Below are 26,505 nucleotides of genomic sequence, written 5' to 3' on the forward strand. Positions count from 1 at the left end.
TAGTTTTTAATAGTTGTACTTATTGTGATTAAATTTGCAACATATGTAATGCTTCCTCACATTCGTTGTGCTAGTTTGCTGTGTATCCAATTAACCTAACCTGAGGGCTGTGTATTCACTGAACCTAACCTGAGTGCCGTGTATCCACTGAACCTAACCTGAGTGCTGTGTATTCACTGAACCTAACCTGAGTGCTGTGTATTCACTGAACCTAACCTGAGTGATGTGTATCCACTGAACCTAACCTGAGTGCTGTGTATCCACTGAACCTAACCTGAATGCTGTGTATCCACTGAACCTAACCTGATTGATGTGTATTCACTGAACCTAACCTGAGTGATGTGTATTCACTGAACCTAACCTGAGTGCTGTGTATCCACTGAACCTAACCTGAGTGCTGTGTATCCACTGAACCTAACCTGAGTGCTGTGTATCCACTGAACCTAACCTGAGTGCTGTGTATCCACTGAACCTAACCTGAGTGCTGTGTATCCACTGAACCTAACCTGAGTGCTGTGTATTCACTGAACCTAACCTGAGTGCTGTGTATTCACTGAACCTAACCTGAGTGATGTGTATCCACTGAACCTAACCTGAGTGCTGTGTATCCACTGAACCTAACCTGAGTGCTGTGTATCCACTGAACCTAACCTGAGTGATGTGTATCCACTGAACTTAACCTGAGTGCTGTGTATCCACTGAACCTAACCTGAGTGCTGTGTATCCACTGAACCTAACCTGAGTGCTGTGTATCCACTGAATCTAACCTGACTGATGTGTATCCACTGAACCTAACCTGAGTGATGTGTATCCACTGAACCTAACCTGAATGCTGTGTATCCACTGAACCTAACCTGAGGGCTGTGTATCCACTGAACCTAACCTGAGTGCTGTGTATCCACTGAACCTAACCTGAGTGCTGTGTATCCACTGAACCTAACCTGAGTGCTGTGTATCCACTGAACCTAACCTGAGTGATGTGTATCCACTGAACCTAACCTGAGTGATGTGTATTCACTGAACCTAACCTGAGTGCTGTGTATCCACTGAACCTAACCTGAGTGATGTGTATTCACTGAACCTAACCTGAATGCTGTGTATCCACTGAACCTAACCTGAGTGCTGTGTATCCACTGAACCTAACCTGAGTGATGTGTATCCACTGAACCTAACCTGAGTGATGTGTATTCACTGAACCTAACCTGAGTGCTGTGTATCCACTGAACCTAACCTGAGTGCTGTGTATCCACTGAACCTAACCTGAGTGCTGTGTATCCACTGAACCTAACCTGAGTGCTGTGTATCCACTGAACCTAACCTGAGTGCTGTGTATCCACTGAACCTAACCTGAGTGCTGTGTATTCACTGAACCTAACCTGAGTGATGTGTATTCACTGAACCTAACCTGAGTGATGTGTATCCACTGAACCTAACCTGAGTGCTGTGTATCCACTGAACCTAACCTGAGTGCTGTGTATTCACTGAACCTAACCTGAGTGATGTGTATTCACCGAACCTAACCTGAGTGATGTGTATTCACTGAACCTAACCTGAGTGATGTGTATTCACTGAACCTAACCTGAGTGATGTGTATTCACTGAACCTAACCTGAGTGATGTGTATCCAATGAACCTAACCTGAGTGCTGTGCTATACCTACTTTACTTTGTGTATCTAACCCATGTGACTTAAATGCAATAAGTCTACTCTTGCATAGTATTTTTGGGCTCCTGCGTTAGGCAAAATGCGAACCACTCAAGCTTCCTTTTTATTGAAACTGTAATAACCGTGTAATAGCCGTGTAATAAACTATATATTTTGTAATTGTGTGATGTGTTTCCATGGCCTCGTGTCCTTTTTAAGTCTACACATTGACTCTGCTGTATACTTGCAACCTGTGGGCGTTACGTGTGTCAGTATGAGTTAGGCAGAGTCTCATCCCTGCCATGTCAACCAAACATGAAGGGTAGTGACCCCAGAGAGCGCTTTCTAATGAAGTCTTCCTCAGCTGACTAACATTTAGCTTGAGCCCCAGACAATTCAGAGAAGAGACAAACCGCTCACAGCTACGCATTCCAGAAACGTACTGCCTTCCGTCTGACTATAACGAAGATGCCAACTGCTAGGAGTATTTGCTTAATTCTGTGTGTCATCATTGGAAATTAAGCTACTGAACAATCTAAGGTTCATTTTGGAGAAAGAACGAGCTCGAGGATATGGTTTGTCATATGGTCTGTCAGCTCTAATGAGGGTGTAAGTCTAATGCATGTTAACACACTAGCCATATCTTTGGTCATAATGTCATGTAAAAATCCTGGTGAGAAAAGGGTAAACAGGACTATGTATGTGACGTTATGTGAAACAGAAAAATTGAATATATACATAGGCAGGGGTACTCAAATACTATTTGAGAAGGTCCGGTCACACAAATGTCCTAGGTGGCAAAGGTCCAGATGGATATTGTCATTTATCGGCGTAGTAACAAACCCCCACCTCGCAACCCATGTAACCCCAAAGATGATCACATCCCTCTTGTTGGCAGAGAGAGAAAAAAGCAGTTTTAAAGTTCATTTCCTGAAATTCCACAAATGCCATGGAGCAAAGGGAAAATTTGGCCGTTTTAAAGCTAATTTCATGCTATTCTACACAGTTTCCATGTCTTATGTGTGTTCATATGATACCAGGAGTTGAATCCCAACCGAATTCCTGGGGTCCGTTTTGATCCCTTTCTGGGTCCGGTCCGTGGTCTGCCTATTGAATATGGTTGATATAGGCCATTTAGCAGACGCGTTTATCCAAACTTAGTCATGCCTGCATACATTTTTGTATTGGTGGCCCCCACGGGAGTCAAATCCACGCTCCTGAGGTTGCAAGCGCCATGCCAACTGAGCCACACAGAACCACATCCCAGAATCTCATCCCGTTATTTCCTTTTATTGATCCCTTTGACATGACATCAGCATCGTTACTTCCTGTAATTCTCAGCATTACCCAGAATACATAAGTCCAGGAAGACAAAACCGAAACAGGTCACATAACTGGCCAGTGGAAAGAAAAATACATTTCACTGAGGAAAATAAATACATGAAATGAGAACGAAACTTACGCTTAACTTGAAATGTGTAAAGTACGCCTTCCCTTGGCTAGCAGTGACAGAGTGCACATACTGTATGACCGTGACAACAAATTAAGTATCTTCAAGAAATAATGAACACAGACTTGGGTAAAAGATTTCTGAAAAATACAAAGCAATATTTATACCGCCTGGAAGATTGCTAGTGTAGAGTCAAACGCTGTTCAGTTTGACCGGTTTGTTTATGGGGTTTCTGTGTATAAAATACTGTACATATTGCTGATGGTTCCCTGGCAACCGTTGTGTGATAGAACACTGCTTTGACAAAAACAGTGTACTGTACCTTTAAGAGAAGCAAACGTGAGGGACAACAGTTTTATGGTAATTTTGGGTTTACTTTACAGCTAGTTTCCCATTGGTCCCTCCCTCTTTCCACACATAAGAACAACCATTTTGAACATAACATAACCCGGACGGCTTAAAAGGAAATGTAATCGCTTTGGAAGTCCAAGTGACTGACCACCTGGGGCCAGAAGAAGTCCCAAATACTGTACAGTAGTACTCACTCAACACACTGTAGAGTGAGGGGAGACCGTCAAGGCTTCCCCTTTCACAGCAAACTAACAAGCCTGCTGGCGTTCCTGTCTAAAGAAATGCGTCTCTCCGTCTCCATCTGAAGGCAAGCGTTATGTACGTGAGTCTGTCTGTGCTTCACTGGATGAGGACACACGGAGAGACTAACGGCTTTGTCGTCTTCGGGCCAGTGACGGACTCGTCGTGTGTGTGTGTGTGTGTGTGTGTGTGTGTGTGTGTGTGTGTATCTTTGGGCTCAGCAAATGATTCCGGAACTGTGCAGAAAATATTGTCTACCCCCCTTATCAAATTAAATACAGATATAAAATAAAAGATGAATGACCCTTTTTCGGCATGCAAGGCCTGACACCGTCTGGTTACAACAACCAATGAGTTGTGAATGAATTAAACTCAGGCTTTACTTGAAAAGAGTTGAACTAGTAGAAAAGGAGGGATTTGAATCAAAGCAGGGTGGAGGAGAATCAATACAGAGGAAGATAAAGAATCCTGTCCTAAGTTGTTCCTGTCCTTTTGACCTTCTGTGAGTGACAGAGGGGGAGGAGAGGATAGAGGGATGGACGGTATGAGGGGTGGGGTCGCTCTGTTCCATATACAATGTTATAGTTCACCCAAATTACAAAATGACATATTGGTGTCCTTACCCTGTAAACAATCTATGGACAAAGTATGACAGCAATCCATGCTTTTGTTTAGTTCCAATGGCACTGTTTCCAAATGCTAATGTTTTAGCATTTGTAGCACAAATCCTAATATCGGTACTTGAATGGGATTTGTGCTACAAATGCTAAAACATTAGCATTTGGAAACAGTGCCAGGGAAACTAAACCAAAGCATGGATTGTTGTCATACCTTGTCCATAGACTGTTTACAGGGTAAGGAAACCAATGTGTCATTTTGTAATTTGGGTGAACTGTCCCTTTAAGAGGGTAGGTTGAGGGGCGTTGGAAGGTGTTGTGGGGGCGGATGTGCTGTATGTGAGTGTGTCAAAATAACACAGTTCTGTTTCAAGGTGTTGGTAAGTAGCTGTTTCCTTCGCGGTGGTTGTGCCCCATGAGGGTGTTGGGGGGCGTCAGGGTCAGGTCAAAGGTCAAAGGTTGTAGATCGAAGGTCAATTCTGCTCCAGGTCATCTGCCGTGGGCGTGTTGTAGCTCTGGAAGAGGGGCTGCATGAACAGCCCCAACGTCCCGGTAATGCACACGAACACAAATATCCACAGGAACAGCCGGTCAATCACCATGGCAACGTACTTCCAGTCCTCGATGACCTGTGGCAGGAAACAAAAAGAGCAGTACACGATTTAAGACTCTTTGACAATACAAGACAACAGAAGGACAACAATATTGGGTCAAAACTATTGAAAGGGCTCAGAGTGAATAGACATACAAACTGTCAGAAATAAAATGTGATGTACTATATCTGCTGTGAATGTCACCTCTGCTCAAATCATCTCAAGGCTTTCGCTCCTCACACACACACACAAGGTAGAATCACATTCAAACTTATGCACACACACTCACCCCCTCATCGTTATCCTCAATCTTCATCTTCTCTGCGACGTAGCGCACCCCGTCCACAGCCTCCTCAACGTCTGCATGACACTTCACCGTCATCCTCTTCCTGAACTCTGTGTTCTCTGACAGGTCGCTGATCTTCCAGCCGTACCGCTTGGCTGACTCCTCGTTCACATAGAAGGAGTCAGCCCCGCCCATCCCGGACCCCCCTGCCACCCCCATCCCCCCCGCGGCCACCGCCACTGCCCCGTCTCTCAGCTTCAGGTCGGAGTAGGAGCGCCGCTGGTGCTTCTGGCGGAACCTCTCCCGGATGTTGGAGCTGCCCGGCCGACGCATAAACAGGAAGGAGGGGAGGCGGTGCAGGAAGAGGCGCTTAACCCAGCGGGGCATGGTGTGTGTGGAGGGCGTGCGGTGGTGCACGTTGAGCACACACACACTGGTGACGATGGAGAAGGTGACCAGCACCATGGCAAACATCAGATACTTCCCTATGAGAGGGACAGCTAGAGACGTAGGCGGGACGATCTTGGAGATCAGCAGCAGGAACACAGTGAGGGCCAGGAGGACAGATATACAGAGCGTCATCTTCTCTCCACAGTCAGACGGCAGGTAGAACACTAAGATAGCCAGAGATGTAATCAACACACAGGGGATTATTAGATTGATGGTGTAGAACAGTGGCTTGCGCTTGATGATGAAGTCATAGGTGATATCCAGGTAGGTGATGTCAGAGGGATCTTCGTTCTTGCGACCCGGCAGAGACACAATGTCCCACTCGCCGCTGGGCTTGAAGTCATCACGGCTGGCGAAGTCACTGAGCAGGATCAGGTCGATCTCCGTGTGGTCGTAGGTCCAGGACCGGAACTTGAGGGTGCAGTTCTGTTGGTCGAAGGGGAAGTCGCGGACCTCGATCTTGCAGGCCGACTTGTAGATGGCGGGGGGCAGCCAGTACACCTCTCCATTGTTGGAGACCAATGCGTTGGAGTAGAACGACACCTCATAGTTCCCATCCGCACTGAGGTGAAGAGAAGAGAGAAAGGAGTCAGAGCCAGCACATGTACACAGACACATACAGTGGGGAAAAAAAGTATTTAGTCAGCCACCAATTGTGCAAGTTCTCCCACTTAAAAAGATGAGAGAGGCCTGTAATTTTCATCATAGGTACACGTCAACTATGACAGACAAAATGAGAAAAGAAAATCCAGAAAATCACATTGTAGGATTTTTAATGAATTTATTTGCAAATTATGGTGGAAAATAAGTATTTGGTCAATAACAAAAGTTTCTCAATACTTTGTTATATACCCTTTGTTGGCAATGACACAGGTCAAACGTTTTCTGTAAGTCTTCACAAGGTTTTCACACACTGTTGCTGGTATTTTGGCCCATTCCTCCATGCAGATCTCCTCTAGAGCAGTGATGTTTTGGGGCTGTCGCTGGGCAACACGGACTTTCAACTCCCTCCAAAGATTTTATATGGGGTTGAGATCTGGAGACTGGCTAGGCCACTCCAGGACCTTGAAATGCTTCTTACGAAGCCACTCCTTCGTTGCCCGGGCGGTGTGTTTGGGATCATTGTCATGCTGAAAGACCCAGCCACGTTTCATCTTCAATGCCCTTGCTGATGGAAGGATGTTTTCACTCAAAATCTCACGATACATGGCCCCATTAATTCTTTCCTTTACACGGATCAGTCGTCCTGGTCCCTTTGCAGAAAAACAGCCCCAAAGCATGATGTTTCCACCCCCATGCTTCACAGTAGGTATGGTGTTCTTTGGATGCAACTCAGCATTCTTTGTCCTCCAAACACGACGAGTTGAGTTTTTACCAAAAAGTTATATTTTGGATCATCTGACCATTTGACATTCTCCCAATCCTCTTCTGGATCATCCAAATGCACTCTAGCAAACTTCAGACGGGCCTGGACATGTACTGGCTTAAGCAGGGGGACACGTCTGGCACTGCAGGATTTGAGCGTAGTGTGTTACTGATGGTAGGCTTTGTTACTTTGGTCCCAGCTCTCTGCAGGTCATTCACTAGGTCCCCCCGTGTGGTTCTGGGATTTTTGCTCACCGTTCTTGTGATCATTTTGACCCCACGGGGTGAGATCTTGCGTGGAGCCCCAGATCGAGGGAGATTATCAGTGGTCTTGTATGTCTTCCATTTCCTAATAATTGCTCCCACAGTTGATTTCTTCAAACCTAGCTGCTTACCTATTGCAGATTCAGTCTTCCCAGCCTGGTGCAGGTCTACAATTTTGTTTCTTGGCCATAGTGGAGTTTGGAGTGTGACTGTTTGAGGTTGTGGACAGGTGTCTTTTATACTGATAACAAGTTCAAACAGGTGCCATTAATACAGGTAACGAGTGGAGGACAGAGGAGCCTCTTAAAGAAGAAGTTACAGGTCTGTGAGAGCCAGAAATCTTGCTTGTTTGTAGGTCACCAAATACTTATTTTCCACCATAATTTGCAAATAAATTCATTAAAAATCCTACAATGTTATTTTCTGGATTTTATTCCCTCAATTTGTCTGTCATAGTTGACGTGTACCTATGATGAAAATTACAGGCCTCTCTCATCTTTTGAAGTGGGAGAACTTGCACAATTGGTGGCTGACTAAATACTTTTTCCCCCCACTGTATTAGAAGAAAAAATACAAATACAAATAAATAAAGAATATCTTGCACTTGGGGACAGGGGCGGGGACAGGGGGGAACTGCGTCACAGGACAGGCCTGAGTCAATTATAGGGCAGGTCAGGAGGAATCCAGCCAACACACTGCTCTGCTCCTAACCACACACACATACAAACACACACACAAACACGATGCTCTACTCCTCTAATGTCTCCTCCTGTTCTAAATATGCAGCTGGTTAAAAGTCTCTATACAGCTCTATACACAAACAACTATAGCTCTATATCCAAACAACTAGCTCTATACCCAAACAACTATAGCTCTATACCCAAACAACTAGCTCTATACCCAAACAACTAGCTCTATACCCAACAACTCGCTCTATAACCAAACAACTATAGCTCTCTACCCAAACAACTATAGCTCTATACCCAAACAACTATACCTCTATACCAAACAACTAGCTCTATACCCAAACAACTATAGCTCTATACCCAAACAACCACCTCTCTACCCAAACAACTATAGCTCTCTACCCAAACAACTAACTCTATACCCAAACAACTATAGCGCTCTACCTAACCAAATAGCTCTATACCCAAACAACTAGCTCTATACATAAACAATTATAGCTCTCTACCCAAACAATTATAACTCTCTAACCAAACAACTATAGCTCTATACCCAAACAACCAGCTCTATACCCAAACAATTATAGCTCTGTACCCAAAAAATATAGCTCTCTACCCAAACAACTACCTCTATACCCAAACAACTATGTCTCTATACCCAAACAACTATAGCTCTCCACCCAAACAACTATAGCTCTCTACCCAACCAACTAGCTCTATACCCAAACAACTATAGCGCTCTATACCAAACAACTATAGCTCTATACCCAACCAACTAGCTCTATACCCAACCAACTAGCTCTGTAACCAAACATCTATAGCTCTCTACCCAAACAACTAACTCTATACCCAAACAACTATAGCTCTCTACCCAAACAACTATAGCTCTATACCAAACAACTATAGCTCTCTACCAAAACAACTAGCTCTATACATAAACAATTATAGCTCTCTACCCAAACAATTATAACTCTCTAACCAAACAACTATAGCTCTATACCCAAACAACTATTGTCACGGAATCTGCCGAGGCTGCTCCTCCTCCTTGCTCGGGCAGGCTTCGGCGTTCGTCGTCCCCGGAGTACTAGCTACTGCCGATCGATGTTTCGGTGTTTGTCTTGTTTTGTCTTGAGTAGTTACACCTGTTGTCTATTATGTTTGATTGTTTAGCCTATAATTTCCCTTGTCTCACGTTTGGTATTTGTGTGTTATTGTTTTATGTCTAGTCAATGTTCGGCCTTGCTGTTATTCCATATTTCGTATATGGTGTTTTTCCCTCCAGTTGCGGAGGTGTTTGTTTTGTACTTTACATTTAGTAAAGTAGTCTGCCTGAATCTCTGTGTCCTGCGTCTGACTTCACTCGCCGCGTACACATCACTTCCTGACAACTATAGCTCTCTATCCAAACAACTGTAGCTCTATACCAAACAACTATAGCTCTCTACCAAAACAACTAGCTCTATACATAAACAATTATAGCTCTCTACCCAAACAATTATTACTCTCTAACCAAACAACTATAGCTCTATACCCAAACAACTATAGCTCTATACCAAACAACTATAGCTCTATACCCAAACAACTATAGCTCTATACCCAAACAACTATAGCTCTATACCCAAACAACTATAGGTCTATACCCAAACAACTATAGCTCTATACCCAAACAACTATAGGTCTATATCCAAATAACTATAGCTCTTTACCCAAACAACTATAGGTCTATACCCAAACAACTATAGCTCTATACCCAAACAACTATAGCTCTATACCCAAACAACTATAGGTCTATACCCAAACAACTATAGCTCTATACCCAAACAACTATAGGTCTATATCCAAATAACTATAGCTCTATACCAAACAACTATAGCGCTATACCAAACAACTATAGCTCTATACCAAACAACTATAGCTCTATACCAAACAACTATAGCTCTATACCAAACAACTATAGCTCTATACCCAAACAACCAGCTCTATACCCAAACAATTATAGCTCTGTACCCAAATATAGCTCTCTACCCAAACAACTAGCTCTATACCCAAACAACTATAGCTCTCCACCCAAACAACTATAGCTCTCTACCCAACCATCTAGCTCTATACCCAACCAACTATGTCTCTATACCCAACCAACTAGCTCTCTACCCAACCAACTAGCTCTCTACCCAAACAACTATAGCTCTCTATACCAAACAACTATAGCTCTATACCCAAACAACTAGCTATATACCCACACAACTATAGTGCTCTACCCAAACAACTATAGCTCTATACCCAAACAACTATTGCTCTCTACCCAAACAACTATAGCTCTATACCCAAACAACTAGCTCTATAACCAAACAACTATAGCTCTCTACCCAAACAACTATAGCTCTATACCAAACAAATATAGCTCTATACCCAAACAACTATAGCTTTATACCAAACAACTATAGCTCTATACCCAAACAATTATAGCTCTATACCCAAACAACTATAGCTCTATACCAAACAAATATAGCTCTATACCCAAACAACTATAGCTCTATACCAAACAACTAGCTCTATACCCAACAACTAGCTCTATACCCAAACAACTATAGCTCTATACCCAAACAAATATAGCTCTATACCCAAACAACTATAGCTCTATACCCAAACAACTATAGCTCTATACCCAAACAACTATAGCTCTATACCCAAACAACTATAGCTCTATACCCAAACAACTATAGCTCTATACCAAACAACTATAGCTCTATAACCAAACAACTATAGCTCTATAACAAACAACTATAGCTCTATACCCAAACAACTATAGCTCTATACCAAACAACTATAGCTCTATACCCAAACAACTATATCTCTATATACAAATAAATCTAATTTCTTTCTCACTTTGACAAGCCAAATGCAACACCAAATCCAACCCAATCTAATCAAATATAAATTCTATGTCACTTCCATTTTTCACATGATGCTTCACAACACTGAAAATAAATGCATTATGTCCACTATAGAGTCTAAAGGCCAGACAAACTAGCTCAGGACAGAACTGCGATGACAATGATGTTCAGTATCTGGAGTGTGAAATAGGTGAGGCACACACAGCCAACACACGCAAACACACACACAGCCACCTGACCTGGCCTGTGATCACACGCATCACACAGGCGTTTCATAACCCAAATCTCCTTTCTGCAGATTTCACAGTGCGCATCTCTCCCCTCTCTCTAAGCCCTCATCTCTGTCTCCTGTTCCCTCCCTCCAAATTATTATAGTAAGCACATCTTTACTTTAGCCCTCCCTCCTGTTCTGCTGACCTTGGGTTAGGGCTCATATTAGGAGTATTTACAGTTGGTTGTGACCAACCAAACTACTGCTGCTATTACCACCTACACCTTTCTCATGTTGGGACTGTAAGCCCACACTTCAATCAAGGTGTTACCAAGCTTTTCCTTTTATTCATTATCCTGATGGCAAGTGACAAGTAGGAGAAGAGTATTTATTATGTTAGGGAAGATATCACTTCAATGATTGATAGATAGTTTGTGTGTATGTATTGATATGTAGGCTACGTGTGCCTTTTTTTAATTGATGTAATTCTGTCCTTGAGCTGTTCTTGTCTATTAATGTTCTGTATTATGTCATGTTTCATGTTTTGTGTGGACCCCAGGAAGAGTAGCTGCAATGGGGAAACCTTACTAAAATACCCCAAAAAAAAGAAAAATATTGAGCAATTATAAAGTTTGAGATGGCTATAAACACATCTATAGTGTCTGAGATATACAGTGGGGGAAAAAAGTATTTAGTCAGCCACCAATTGTGCAAGTTCTCCCACTTAAAAAGATGAGAGAGGCCTGTAATTTTCATCATAGGTACACGTCAACTATGACAGACAAAATGAGAAAACAAATCCAGAAAATCACATTGTAGGATTTTTAATGAATTTATTTGCAAATTGTGGTGGAAAATAAGTATTTGGTCAATAACAAAAGTTTCTCAATACTTTGTTATATACCATTTGTTGGCAATGACACAGGTCAAATGTTTTCTGTAAGTCTTCACAAGGTTTTCACACACTGTTGCTGGTATTTTGGCCCATTCCTCCATGCAGATCTCCTCTATAGCAGTGATGTTTTGGGGCTGTCGCTGGGCAACACGGACTTTCAACTCCCTCCAAAGATTTTCTATGGGGTTGAGATCTGGAGACTGGCTAGGCCACTCCAGGACCTTGAAATGCTTCTTACGAAGCCACTCCTTCGTTGCCAGGGCGGTGTGTTTGGGATCATTGTCATGCTGAAAGACCCAGCCACGTTTCATCTTCAATGCCCTTGCTGATGGAAGGAGGTTTTCACTCAAAATCTCACGATACATGGCCCCATTCATTCTTTCCTTTACACGGATCAGTCGTCCTGGTCCCTTTGCAGAAAAACAGCCCCAAAGCATGATGTTTCCACCCCCATGCTTCACAGTAGGTATGGTGTTCTTTGGATGCAACTCAGCATTCTTTGTCCTCCAAACAGTTTTTACCAAAAAGTTCTATTTTGGTTTCATCTGACCATATGACATTCTCCCAATCCTCTTCTGGATCATCCAAATGCACTCTAGCAAACTTCAGACGGGCCTGGACATGTACTGGCTTAAGCAGGGGGACACGTCTGGCACTGCAGGATTTGAGTCCCTGGCGGCGTAGTGTGTTACTGATGGTAGGCTTTGTTACTTTGGTCCCAGCTCTCTGCAGGTCATTCACTAGGTCCCCCCGTGTGGTTCTGGGATTTTTGCTCACCGTTCTTGTGATCATTTTGACCCCACGGGGTGAGATCTTGCGTGGAGCCCAAGAGAGATTATCAGTGGTCTTGTATGTCTTCCATTTCCTAATAATTGCTCCCACAGTTGATTTCTTCAAACCAAGCTGCTTACCTATTGCAGATTCAGTCTTCCCAGCCTGGTGCAGGTCTACAATTTTGTTTCTGGTGTCCTTTGACAGCTCTTTGGTCTTGGCCATAGTGGAGTTTGGAGTGTTACTGTTTGAGGTTGTTGACAGGTGTCTTTTATACTGATAACAAGTTCAAACAGGTGCCATTAATACAGGTAACGAGTGGAGGACAGAGGAGCCTCTTAAAGAAGAAGTTACAGGTCTGTGAGAGCCAGAAATCTTGCTTGTTTGTAGGTGACCAAATACTTATTTTCCACCATAATTAGCAAATAAATTCATTAAAAATCCTACAATGTGATTTTCTGGATTTTTTTCCCTCGATTTGTCTGTCATAGTTGACGTGTACCTATGATGAAAATTTCAGGCCTCTCTCATCTTTTTAAGTGGGAGAACTTGCACAATTGGTGGCTGACTAAATACTTTTTTCCCCCACTGTAGGTATGGATCATATTTACACATAACACACAGCTCACTCACTTGTTGTAGAGGACGATATCAGGCAGCCAGATGTGTTGAGATGGGAGGCGGACCTTCTTAATGCCCTCATACTCCTCTGGGTCCCATACCAACCTGTAGTCATTCCATACCTGAGTCAGCCAGCAGTTTGTGGTCATGATCTGTTCTCTCTCATTCTGCAACAGACAGACAAACAGACAGACAGGGAGAGAGAAGCATGAGAGAGAATGTGTACGTGTGTGTGTGTGTGTGTGTGTGTGTGTGTGTGTGTGTGTGTGTGTGTGTGTGTGTGTGTGTGTGTGTGTGTGTGTGTGTGTGTGTGTGTGTGTGTGTGTGTGTGTGTGTGTGTGTGTGCGCGTGTGTGTGTTTGCGTGCGTGTGTGCATGCGTGCGTGTGTGTGTGCATGCGTGCGTGTGTGTGCTCACCACATTAATGAGCTGGGCCAGGGACACCTGTATATGGATGGTGACCTGTTGGCTCTTGTTGACAGCAGGTCTGATCAGTTTGTTGTAGCGCTCTGGAGACAGCAGGTGGGTCACCAGTCGCTCCTCTATCTCCGCGCCCAAGGCAGCTACACACACACACATATGCACATACATATGCACACACAAACACAAACACGTTTGAACACAAACACACACACACACACAGAGGGAGAGAGAAGAAATGATGTAACAACTGACAGATACGGCGCGCAAAAACAAAAACAAACCTTTAAGACAACATGCCATGTTGTTGCCCCACATCCACATTTGATGCTCAGTGATTCAAGTGTCCCAGTCTGTGTCTGCCGTGTGACTGTAAGCCAAATACATAGACAGCAGCACCCCAAAACACCATTCCACCCTGACAGTACATATTCATACTGGCCTAATGTCATCATCACTGTAGAGTGGATTTGTATACTACTCATCAGATCACCATTCTAGTACATATTCATATTGAACTTCTCTATAAATTCAGTTTCGGTACATATTCATTTTGCCCTAAAACTAACCCTTGTAGTTCATATTCATACTCATAGTACATATTTAAACTGAGTGTACAAAACACTAGAAACACCTGCTCTTTCCATGACATGATTGACCAGGTGAATCCAGGTGAAAGCTATGATCCCTTATTGATGTTACTTGTTAAACCCACTTCAATCAGTGTAGATGAAGGGGAGGAGACAGGTTAAAGAATGATTTTTAAGCCTTGAGACAATTGAGACATGAACTGTGTAAATTGAACTTTAAAAACGTTTATCTAGTACACACTGCACTCTACAACTACCCTTCTACTTGATATTTATACTACAATGAACAAAAATATAAACGCAACATGTAAAGTGTTGGTCCCATGTTTCATGAGCTGAAATATGCTTATTTCTCTCAAATGTTGTGCACTATTTAGTTTACTTCCCTGTTAGTGAGCATTTATCCTTTGCCAAGATAATCCATCCACCTGACAGGTGTCATATCAAGAAGCTGATTAAACAGCATGATCATTACACAGGTGCACCTTGTGATGGGGACAATAAAAGGCCACTAAAATTTGCAGTTTTGTCATAAGTCATTTGAGAGAATTTGGCAGTACGTCCAACCGGCCTCACAACCACAGACCACGTGTAACCACGCCAGCCCAGGACCTCCACATCCGGCTTCTTCACCTGAAGGATTGTCTGAGACCAGCCACCAGCACAGCTGATGAAACTGAGGAGTATTTCTGTCTGTAATAAAGCCCTTTTGTGGGGAAAAACTCATTCTGAATGGCTGGGCCTATCTCCCCAGTGGGTGGGCCTGGCTCCCAAGTGGGTGGGCCTATGCCCTCCCAGGCCCAGCCATGGCTCCACCCCTGCCCAGTCATGTGAAAGCCATAGATTAGGGCCTAATGAATTTATTTCAATTGACTGATTTCCTTATATGAACCGTAACTCAGTAAAACCTTTGAAATTGTTGCATGTTGCATTTATATCTTTGTTCATATCACCCAGTCCATATTCATAATACCCTGGTATCATCCTTACTGTGCATATCTTTACATAACCCAGCATAACAGAGTATGAATAAGCCTTCCATTACAGAGAACTGTCATTTAGCAGAGACAGTGAGCCACATTAGACCAATATTAGACGATCCAGACCACAGCTGACTCATTGGGTTTCATGGGGATCTGAACTAACTGCCTCTTGATTAGCATAATTGAATGCTTGATTAGTGGACACACACACACAAACGCACCCTCGTACACAAAAACACACATACACACACCAACGCACATCACACACGCACACACGTATACACACACACACACTTAAACACACACACACACAGGACAGTGTTTAGTGGAGTGAGGTTTAAATCTCGTGCAGAGCGAAGGTCCTTCTAATTTGGACTGCAGGGTCGTGGGATGTCCTCATCGCCTGTGGCCGCTGCAATGAGAATGCAATATGCAACATCTCTCCAGAGATGTGTGTGGACATTATATAGTCTCTGATCTGACAAACGTGACTGTGTCTTTACTGACAGTCCAAAACACCCACCTACACACACACACCGTCTAAACCCCCACAGTCCAATGGCTGCAGTATGATGGGGAGCTGATGTGATGGTTTTCTCCAGTTAACTGGATTAGTCACATGGTTCACATCAGCTCATTGTGTTCCGCTCACACATTCCCCTCCATTAAGCTGTTCTCACCCCTGTAATGCACTCCAAATGATGGCACCACTTACATTTTAGTAATTTACAGTTGCAGAGTGACTTACAGTTAGTGCATTCTTCTTAAGGTAGCTAGTTGAAACAATCACATATCACAGTCATACTGAGCAAAATATTCCTCAATAAAGCTGCTAAAAAAAGACAAGTGCGGGGCGGTGTGGAGGAGGCATCTGAGAGATGGTGACATGATGCTGATACACACAGGAGGTCAGTATCCTGAGAGAGGTGTGATACTGTGGGTGAACAGTCAATCAGGATTAGACAAAAAGACAGAGAGAGAGAGAGATGAGAGAGAGAGAGAGAGAGAGAGAGAGAGAGAGAGAGAGAGAGAGAGAGAGAGAGAGAGAGAGAGAGGAGATAGAGAGAGAGAGAGAGAGAGAGAGAGAGAGAGAGAGAGAGAGAGAGAGAGAGAGAGAGAGAGAGAGAGAGAGAGAGAGAGAGAGAGAGAGAGAGAGAGAGAGAGAGAGAGAGAGAGAGAGAGAGAGAGAGAGAGAGAGAGACCTCAGTGAGTGTTGGGTGGAATAGAGCTCAGTACAACACAGAGTTGAGATTTGGAGACATTGAAACAATGAGCAGATTATGATAGTTATGTGACTGGATTATGTTGCCTTTGTTTACAAAGTCTCTTTCCAAGAACATCATTTGATTCGTAAGATTCAGGGAATCAGGATATAAACCTGTTAATTTTTTCTCCGTTCAGAGAAGTGGTGGGCAGTAAAATACATACCATAGACCTGCAGGCAGTGAAGTAGGTTGTCTGGCTGGTTAACTATTCTCAGGAAGAATGTCACCTGAAGGTCAGGGACCTCAGATGCCCAACTGAACACCCACTCAATGAGACCAGCAACACGATTGATTCCAAAAGTAGCACCCTATTTCCTACACTCTGTTTGGCTGTCCCCATAGGAGAACCCTTTTTGGTTCCAGTTAGAACTCTTTTGGGTTCCATGTAGAACCCTCTGTGGGAAGGGTTCTACATGGAACCCAAAAGGGTTCTACCTGGAACCAAAAAGGGTTCTTCCAAGGGTTCTCCTATGTGGACAGCCGAAGAACCCTTCTTGGCTCTAGATATTGTATATAGTGCACTACTGTTGACCAGGGCCCTTAGGGCTCTATAGGTTGCCATTTGAGATGCAGCTCACCTCTCATCCAGACCACACATCAAATACTTAAGACTCTTACACACACACAGGTCTTTACTTTAACCCTAAACAGGACACACGGCTCTCTAACCCTGAACAGGACATACAGCTGTCTAACCCTAAACAGGACACTGTCTAACCCTAAACAGGACACTGTCTAACCCTAAACAGGACACTGTCTAACCCTAAACAGGACATACAGCTGTCTAACCCTAAACAGGACACTGTCTAACCCTAAACAGGACACTGTCTAACCCTAAACAGGACACTGTCTAACCCTAAACAGGACATACAGCTGTCTAACCCTAAACAGGACACTGTCTAACCCTAAACAGGACACTGTCTAACCCTAAACAGGACACACAGCTGTCTAACCCTAAACAGGACACTGTCTAACCCTAAACAAGACACACGGCTCTCTAACCCTGAACAGGACACACAGCTGTCCAACCCTAAACAGGACACACAGCTCTCTAACCCTGAACAGGACACACGGGTGTCTAACCCTAAACAGGACACTGTCTAACCATAAACAGGACACACGGCTCTCTAACCCTAAACAGGACACACAGCTCTCTAACCCTGAACAGGACACACGGGTGTCTAACCCTAAACAGGACACTGTCTAACCATAAACAGGACACACGGCTCTCTAACCCTAAACAGGACACACAGCTCTCTAACCCTGAACAGGACACACGGGTGTCTAACCCTAAACAGGACACTGTCTAACCATAAACAGGACACACGGCTCTCTAACCCTAAACAGGACACACGGCTCTCTAACCCTAAACAGGACATACAGCTGTCTAACCCTAAACAGGACACTGTCTAACCCTAAACAGGACACTGTCTAACCCTAAACAGGACACACGGCTGTCTAACCCTAAACAGGACACTGTCTAACCCTAAACAGGACACACGGCTCTCTAACCCTGAACAGGACACACAGCTGTCTAACCCTAAACAGGACGCACAGCTCTCTAACCCTGAACAGGACACACGGGTGTCTAACCCTAAACAGGACACTGTCAGTGGGCAAACGTACAAAATCAGCAGGGGATCTAATACTTTTTTCCCACACTGTATATGAAAGGTTTACACTGTAGTTTTGAGAGGCGAGGCAGAGAGAGAGCATGAGGACTTCACTCCAGACCAACGCATCGCATCATACTCCTCCTGGTTCCCCTCCTGGTTCCCCTCCTCTTCCTCCTCCTCCTCTTCCTCCTCCTCCTCCTCCTCCTCCTCCACTTCGCTGCACTCTAACTGCATCAATAATTAAACTCTACTAAAATAAAAACAGCATCATCTCACATGCAGAAAGCCTGAACCTCAACGCTTATACTATGACGCTTTTATTTCCAACTGGGCAAAACAACAACAGTCTCTTCTGCAATTCACAAACATACAAACACACCTTGGTTATACTTCAGACAAATGCTCAAAGTAACATATTTTGGTTTATTGTGGGAAAAGACACCATCTACCGCATAATCTGTTTCTTCATGGGCAGAAGTATCCAGTGAGTAAATTATTAAATGACCCATGGTGGTGGTATTCCTTGTCAGGGTCAACCACTTCAGCCTTCCCTTCCGCTGCGTCTGCATCTGCCCTGCCCCTACATCTCCCAGTATTCAGCTATATACAGTGGGGAGAACAAGTATTTGATACACTGCCGATTTTGCAGGTTTTCCTACTTACAAAGCATGTAGAGGTCTGTAATTTATATCATAGGTACACTTCAACTGTGAGAGACGGAATCTAAAACAAAAATCCAGAAAATCACATTGTATGATTTTTAAGTAATTAATTTGCATTTTATTGCATGACATAAGTATTTGATACATCAGAAAAGCAGAACATAATATTTGGTACAGAAACCTTTGTTTGCAAAAACAGAGATCAATGATAGTTAATAATATATAGATTCATATAAATACAGTGGGGAGAACAAGTATTTGATACACTGCCGATTTTGCAGGTTTTCCTACTTACAAAGCATGTAGAGGTCTGTCATTTTTATCATAGGTACACTTCAACTGTGAGAGACGGAATCTAAAACAAAAATCCAGAAAATCACATTGTATGATTTTTAAGTAATTAATTTGCATTTTATTGCATGACATAAGTATTTGATCACCTACCAACCAGTAAGAATTCCGGATCTCACAGACCTGTTAGTTTTTCTTTAAGAAGCCCTCCTGTTCTCCACTCATTACCTGTATTAACTGCACCTGTTTGAACTCGTTACCTGTATAAAAGACACCTGTCCACACACTCAATCAAACAGACTCCAACCTCTCCACAATGGCCAAGACCAGAGAGCTGTGTAAGGACATCAGGGATAAAATTGTAGACCTGCACAAGGCTGGGATGGGCTACAGGACAATAGGCAAGCAGCTTGGTGAGAAGGCAACAACTGTTGGCGCAATTATTAGAAAATGGAAGAAGTTCAAGATGACGGTCAATCACCCTTGGTCTGGGGCTCCATGCAAGATCTCACCTCGTGGGGCATCAATGATCATGAGGAAGGTGAGGGATCAGCCCAGAACTACACGGCAGGACCCGGTCAATGACCTGAAGAGAGCTGGGACCACAGTCTCAAAGAAAACCATTAGTAACACACTACGCCGTAATGGATTAAAATCCTGCAGCGCACGCAAGGTCCCCCTGCTCAAGCCAGCGCATGTCCAGGCCCGTCTGAAGTTTGCCAATGACCATCTGGATGATCCAGAGGAGGAATGGGAGAAGGTCATGTGGTCTGATGAGACAAAAATAGAGCTTTTTGGTCTAAACTCCACTTGCCGTATTTGGAGGAAGAAGAAGGATGAGTACAACCCCAAGAACACCATCCCAACCGTGAAGCATGGAGGTGGAAACATCATTCTTTGGGGATGCTTTTCTGCAAAGGGGACAGGACGACTGCACCGTATTGAGGGGAGGATGGATGGGGCCATGTATCGCGAGATCTTGGCCAACAACCTCCTTCCCTCAGTAAGAGCATTGAAGATGGGTCGTGGCTGGGTCTTCCAGCATGACAACGACCCGAAACACACAGCCAGGGCAACTAAGGAGTGGCTCCGTAAGAAGCATCTCAAGGTCCTGGAGTGGCCTAGCCAGTCTCCAGACCTGAACCCAATAGAAAATCTTTGGAGGGAGCTGAAAGTCCGTATCGCCCAGCGACAGCCCCGTAACCTGAAGGATCTGGAGAAGGTCTGTGGGCCAAAATCCCTGCTGCAGTGTGTGCAAACCTGGTTAAGACCTACAGGAAACGTATGATCTCTGTAATTGCAAACAAAGGTTTCTGTACCAAATATTAAGTTCTGCTTTTCTGATGTATCAAATACTTATGTAATACAATAAAATGCAAATATATTACTTAAAAATCATGCAATGTGATTTTCTGGATTTTTGTTTTAGATACCGTCTCTCACAGTTGAAGTGTACCTATGATAAAAATTACAGACCTCTACATGCTTTGTAAGTAGGAAAACCTGCAAAATCAGCAGTGTATCAAATACTTGTTCTCCCCACTGTATATTCAGTATGTGGCTCTGGTTTTGATGAGTCAGATACTATATCTCTAACTGCCTATGGTGGTCTGTTTTGGTTAAACTTGTGTTTTGGGGTGTGTTTTGGCTGCTCTGACTGTTAACCTTGTGTTTTGGGTGTGTTTTGGCTGCTCTGACTGTTAACCTTGTGTTTTGGGTGTGTTTTGGCTGCTCTGACTGTTAACCTTGTGTTTTGGGTGTGTTTTGGCTGCTCTGACTGTTAACCTTGTGTTTTGGCTGCTCTGACTGTTAACCTTGTGTTTTGGGGTGTGTTTTGGCTGCTCTGACTGTTAACCTTGTGTTTTGGGTGTGTTTTGGCTGCTCTGACTGTTAACCTTGTGTTTTGGGTGTGTTTTGGCTGCTTTGACTGTTAACCTTGTGTTTTGGGTGTGTTTTGGATGCTCTGACTGTGATTCCTGTAAAGGTGATAATTGTGCTGACTGTGATCATTGTTGTAACTGTGCAGTTTCTATATTGCCTGCGCTGGCTGTGCTAGGCTGTGTTCAAACTGTTGTTGATGTTGGTGGTGTGTGTGTGTGTGTGTGTGTGTGTGTGTGTGTGTGTGTGTGTGTGTGTGTGTGTGTGTGTGTGCGTGTGTGTGTGTGCTCATGCATACTCTGCTCCCAGTCTCAGGGGCACTTGTGTTCCAGCTGACAGGCAACATTACACTCCCACGCTGAGAATAACTGCACCCTCACGAAACACCCTGCCGCCCCTCTTCACATCAGCCCTCCTCCAGCCTCTCCTCATCACCTCCCCTTCTCTCCTCTCTTCCCTTGCTCTCCTCCCCCCTCTCCCCTCCTCTCTTCCATTGCTCTTCTCCCCCCTCTCTCCTCCTCTCTTCCATTGCCCTCAGGCACGTGCACAGATACAAGTCTTTGTGACGTTGTCAAGTTCGCTGCAACCCACCCCGTCCCGTCCGTTGGTCTGCCCTGTACAGAGCTTGCGTGGGGGCACTTTTTCATTTTGAGCACCTGCCCCCTGAAAGGTCTGTGCACGGCCCTGTTTTTCCTCCTCTGCTCTACTCTCCTCTCCTCCCCCCTCCTCTCCTCTCTTATTTTGCTCTCCTCCCCCTCTCCTCTCTTCCATTGCTCTCCTCCCCATCTCCTCTCTTTCCTTGCTCTTCCTCTCCTCTCTTTCATTGTCCCCCTCTGCTCCGCTCTCCGCTCTCCGCTCCAGCGACAGTAACAGGTTACAAGTGCAGGTCGAGCGGAGCGAAGGCAGGAGAGGGAGAGTGGTTTTCTTCTGTTCTCTTTTCCCTGTCTGTCATTCTCACATCAACTAATGCGGCCAGGAGCAGGAGAGGGAGCGGAGCCTGGATTCTAAAACCAACTGATGCAACTCCTGCTGCTGGCTCTCACAGAACGTCATCTACATAAGAGACCACTCTACTTCTCTCTCTCTTTCTCTTTCTTTTTCTCTCTTCCTCTCTCTCGCATGTTTTTCTGCTCTCTGAAAATGGTCACCAGATTATTCATGGTAGTATTCTGCCAATTTCTCCTAAACAGTGTTTCTGAAATATTTGAGGGGTGGGGTGGGTGTGCATGCGTGCATCAAGCGAAAGACTGCTAGCGTGTGATTCCCCCTCCTGCACTCCTGGGCATTGAGCAGCCAGTGAACAAGCAAGAGATCTAATCAGAGTTAGCTTTAGCACGCATTAGCACACCCGCAGTTTAGGCTACCACTACAGCATGCAGCTGCTACTGGGGGGGAGAGGGGTTGGGGAAGGAGGGAGAGAAAGAGAGAGAGAGAGAAATAGGGAGAGAGAGAGAGAGAGAGAGAGAGAGAGAGAGAGAGAGAGAGAGAGAGAGAGAGAGAGAGAGAGAGAGAGAGAGAGAGAGAGAGAGAGAGAGAGAGAGAGAGAGAGAGAGAGAGAAATGACTGGGTAGAAACAGACAGATGAAAAGAAAAGAGGGTGTGAAAGATAGAGTTACAGCCAGACAGAAAGATACTGAGTAAAATATACTTTACTACCCCCTAACCTTTACAACCACCCCAAAAAAAGAGCAAGAGAGAGAGTGCAAGACAGTGAGAACACGAAGCTAAACTCTACTGAGGCGGTTGCCAGATTGAGTGGTTTCCAGACAGAGTGAGACAAGAGGTGACAGTGACACGGTCACGCTATGTTTTCTCCCGAGACAGCTCTCGGAAGACAGGCAGGGCGTCTAGTCTGCAGGTGCTCACTATACATCCTCAGGAGGAAGATAAGGGAAGTTGGGAAAACACATTCACAGGATGACCACTCATTAGGCCTACCTGAGAATCCAAGTTTTGGAGTTAAATCTTTTGGAGTTAAATCATCTCTTCCAACATCCCCAGTGTTCACCAACAACGTAGAGTTGACTGACATGAAAAGCATGAATAAACTGAAATGTAGGCCTATCCTAATTCAGCACCATGGACGGGGCCCTAATTCAGAACCTTGGACAGCGTCTGTAAAAGGGGCCCTAATTCAACACCTTGGACAGCGTCTGTAAAAGGGGCCCTAATTCAACACCTTGGACAGAGTCTGTAAAAGGGGCCCTAATTCAACACCTTGGACAGCGTCTGTAAAAGGGCCCCTAATTCAACACCTTGGACAGCGTCTGTAAAAGGGCCCCTAATTCAACACCTTGGACAGCGTCTGTAAAGGGGCCCTAATTCAACACCTTGGACAGCGTCTGTAAAAGGGGCCCTAATTCAGCACCTTGGACAGCGTCTGTAAAAGGGGCCCTAATTCAGCTCCATGGACAGCGTCTGTAAAAGGGGCCCTAATTCAGCTCCATGGACAGCGTCGGTAAAAGGGGCCCTAATTCAGCTCCATGGACAGTGTCGGTAAAAGGGGCCCTAATTCAGCTCCATGGACAGTGTCGGTAAAAGGGGCATACCATTAAAGAGGTGATGCACTGACATATCTACAATATGGGTTTGAGTAAAATGTATATATTGCAAATCCAGGGTGGAACTGCACTTTGATGTCCTAATCATCATCAGCAGTGAACTTTGCCACAGACCAAACCATTAAGCACAATCAGACATAAGGAAATCATAAAATCAAGCAGGTTTATTTGGCATTGTGTATGTTCAATTAGACACAACATTTTAATATCCTTTCTGTTAAATGGCTGTTATAAAAGGCTTATCATGTCAAGATTTCAAAGAAGTTAGATGATGAGTCAGTTTGATCATTCTACAATTCGGCCAAAAGCTTTAAACTTTAGGCCTATTAGCTTAAAGCCTAATAAAGATGAATACTGTGTGTGAAATTCGGAGACCTCTCTCTAGGCCTGTGTGTGTATGTCACACATTGCTGCGTAGTGCATACCAGCCAGCGTGTATGCTGTAAAAAGCGAGCACGTTAATTAATCGAGGTGTTAAAATCACGTGCCTAAACACAATCTGACGCACGGAATACCTGCAGTACTTTCCCCACTGGTCTGTCTGTTGAAAATATATAATGTTATCAAAGCAGGGAAACAATTTAAACATCACAGTAATTTACAACAGTAGGCTAGCTTATCATAGACACAATTATAAACATAACCCCCGTTACGCATAGTCTAGGTGTTATCCAGACACGGATGAGAATAATTGTCTTTTACTTTATGCATCCTAGGTCTTGATATTCAAACAAAATTATTGTTAATTTATCATCGTTAAAAATAGGCTTCCCCCACCCTTATACTCAAACTGTAGGCCTAATCATCATGGATATCCAGGGTGTGTCGCGGCCGAATTACAATATGAAGAGCCACGGTAGGCTATAGTTATGGTCCTGTCTAAGTATACCCATGGTACCCCGGAGGTCCCGGTCCCGCACAGGGCCGACTAGATTTGGAGGGATTACTCACTTGCCACGGTGAGAACCAGGAGAGCGAGCGCTGCTGTCACCGGGGCTGCCATCGCCGCTCGCTCCCTCCACTGCGACCGACACCCAAAAACTTGGAGATGGACGAGTTGCCTGTTTCCCCCCTTTTCGCTCTCAGTGTGAAAATGAAAAGTAATATCAGAGACAGCACACACCAGCGCGCGGTAAGAGGGTGGCTTAAGGTGTCATTTCAAGTCGTTGGTATCCGACGATGCCCGTTGGTTTGATAAAGGGAGAGGCTTCAAATCTCGTTACGAGGCGCGGAGAAGGTTGTTCACTCTTCCCAGATGCGGAGGCTTGTTTCTGTCACAACGCGTCTGAGTGGGGCTACGCGTCCGACCCCCACCAGTCATGGAACTGTGATCGCACAGCAAACCGGGGGCGCAGAAAAGGTTTCCCTAATTTTACTTGAGTATTGAAACGTTATTTTCCCTGAAATTTGGCGGCTGTGGAGATGGATGGCCAGTTACTGGAGATAGGGTAATACTGTAGATAAATGATTAAAGCGGTCGTCCTCACTTTGCCCTGCCCGCCTGGTGCGCTCTCCGTCGGGCGGCGATAGGTTCCAGTCTCCATACATCGCTCAGTTTTGATCTACACAGTTGACATTTGTGACAACAAACAGGAAGCAATTACAGTAGAGATCCCCGAGGCGATCGTTAGGGAAAGCCTTTCAGACGTAGGCTATTCTAATAGCCTGCATTTACTTATTTTAATTGAAGAGGGATTAATCCTTGGAAAAACACAGTTTGGTTTAAGTTAAACCCCCTCTCCATGGGGCGCCACTACAATAACACAAAATACGGCTTTTAATCTGACAAATAAAATAACAACTTTTACTTTTCAGGCTTCCAACCAGTCACAACAATAACGCATGATCATGACAGAGAAAAAAACTTGCCCCTAAAGATCTAAGTAGAGCGAGATTGATAGCCCATGCAGAATAACCATGCGGGCACCATAATGCCTGATATCAAAGTTATCTGCATTAAACACATTAGACCCGGCGGGTGGGTTTGATGCGCACCGCATGGAGCCGTCCCTTCCCGCTAGAGAGAGGCGCTGGCTGGGTAGCAGTGCGTCACGGGTTAGGGCTTTGGGTGCAGAAGAATCTTCAACCCATCACAGAAATATCAGATACATACATGAAGGGCTATCTAAAAAAAGGTGGATATTCAAGGACCATTTAAAGTGCTGGTTGAAAAGTTGACTCACTCTGGTCGAAATGTCGACCCCCACTCTGGTTGAAAGGTCAAACCCCACTCTGGACAAGGTCTGCATTGTAGTATATCACAAAAGTGATTGTGCCCTAACCACTCAACAAAGCATACAGTGACATACACATTGGATATACCACACTTAATAATTGTACACGAAAATCGTCGGGCCCACTTCACTCAAGCCAATTATGAGTGTAGTGATGGCTGAACGGCTCATGCCTCTGACTGGACGAGTATGCTGTATGCTGTATGGTGAAGAGTGAAATAGGTCAATGCTGAAACCAAACGTTTTATTTCCTTACCCGAGAATTAACACGACTTCAGGCTCGCGCTGCGGCCTCAGCTGGTAAGGGACTACGTAATAACTACAAAGTGAGATGATGCAATTAACTCTGCGTGAACTTAATTAAGCAGAGCTTTGAATGGTTGAACTCCCCCCCGACCCGTGCTAAACCGTGCTCACTCTCCTCTTGTCAACTCCAACCCTAACCCCACACTTGCCAACACAACACACACATTCACAGGACAACAGTATAGATGTACTTAAAAGCAGTATATCCCAGTCCCACCTTGCAAGAGAAGTGGGCATGCCATAGCAGAGACACATCAAATTAACATTTATCATTACACCTGCCCCCCTCACTCATGCTCACCCCACCCCACCTCACCCAAACCTCATAATGACCATTAGGCCTGCTCCTAAAAGCTGTGGTGTGGT

The 26,505-nt window shown here is 44.4% G+C and overlaps 1 protein-coding gene across 1 annotated transcript; it reads right to left on the minus strand.

The window, feature by feature from the left end:
* Nucleotides 1–4,535: 4,535 nt before the first annotated feature.
* LOC121533652 (neuronal acetylcholine receptor subunit beta-2-like) lies at nt 4,536–25,130 on the minus strand. The gene is made up of 5 exons (XM_041839779.2): nt 24,551–25,130; nt 13,751–13,896; nt 13,347–13,501; nt 5,184–6,192; nt 4,536–4,930 (listed from the first exon to the last, which is right to left on the minus strand). Exons 1-5 carry the CDS (start codon nt 24,600–24,602, stop codon nt 4,775–4,777), a joined length of 1,518 nt encoding a protein of 505 aa, XP_041695713.1. The 5' UTR covers nt 24,603–25,130; the 3' UTR covers nt 4,536–4,774.
* Nucleotides 25,131–26,505: the final 1,375 nt, after the last annotated feature.

The sequence above is a fragment of the Coregonus clupeaformis genome, chromosome 2 (genome assembly GCF_020615455.1).
Source record: "Coregonus clupeaformis isolate EN_2021a chromosome 2, ASM2061545v1, whole genome shotgun sequence".
Lineage (NCBI taxonomy): Eukaryota > Metazoa > Chordata > Actinopteri > Salmoniformes > Salmonidae > Coregonus > Coregonus clupeaformis.

Bases quoted from the DNA above. Each gene is read 5' to 3' on its own strand.
- LOC121533652 (XM_041839779.2), bottom strand. From the start codon at position 24,602: ATGGCAGCCCCGGTGACAGCAGCGCTCGCTCTCCTGGTTCTCACCGTG. The intron at 13,897-24,550 runs GTGAGTAATCCC...GTGTGTGTGTAG, and splicing joins CCTGGTTCTCACCGTGGCAA to CTGCCTTGGGCGCGGAGATA. The intron at 13,502-13,750 runs GTGAGCACACAC...TGTCTGTTGCAG, and splicing joins TGGCCCAGCTCATTAATGTG to AATGAGAGAGAACAGATCAT.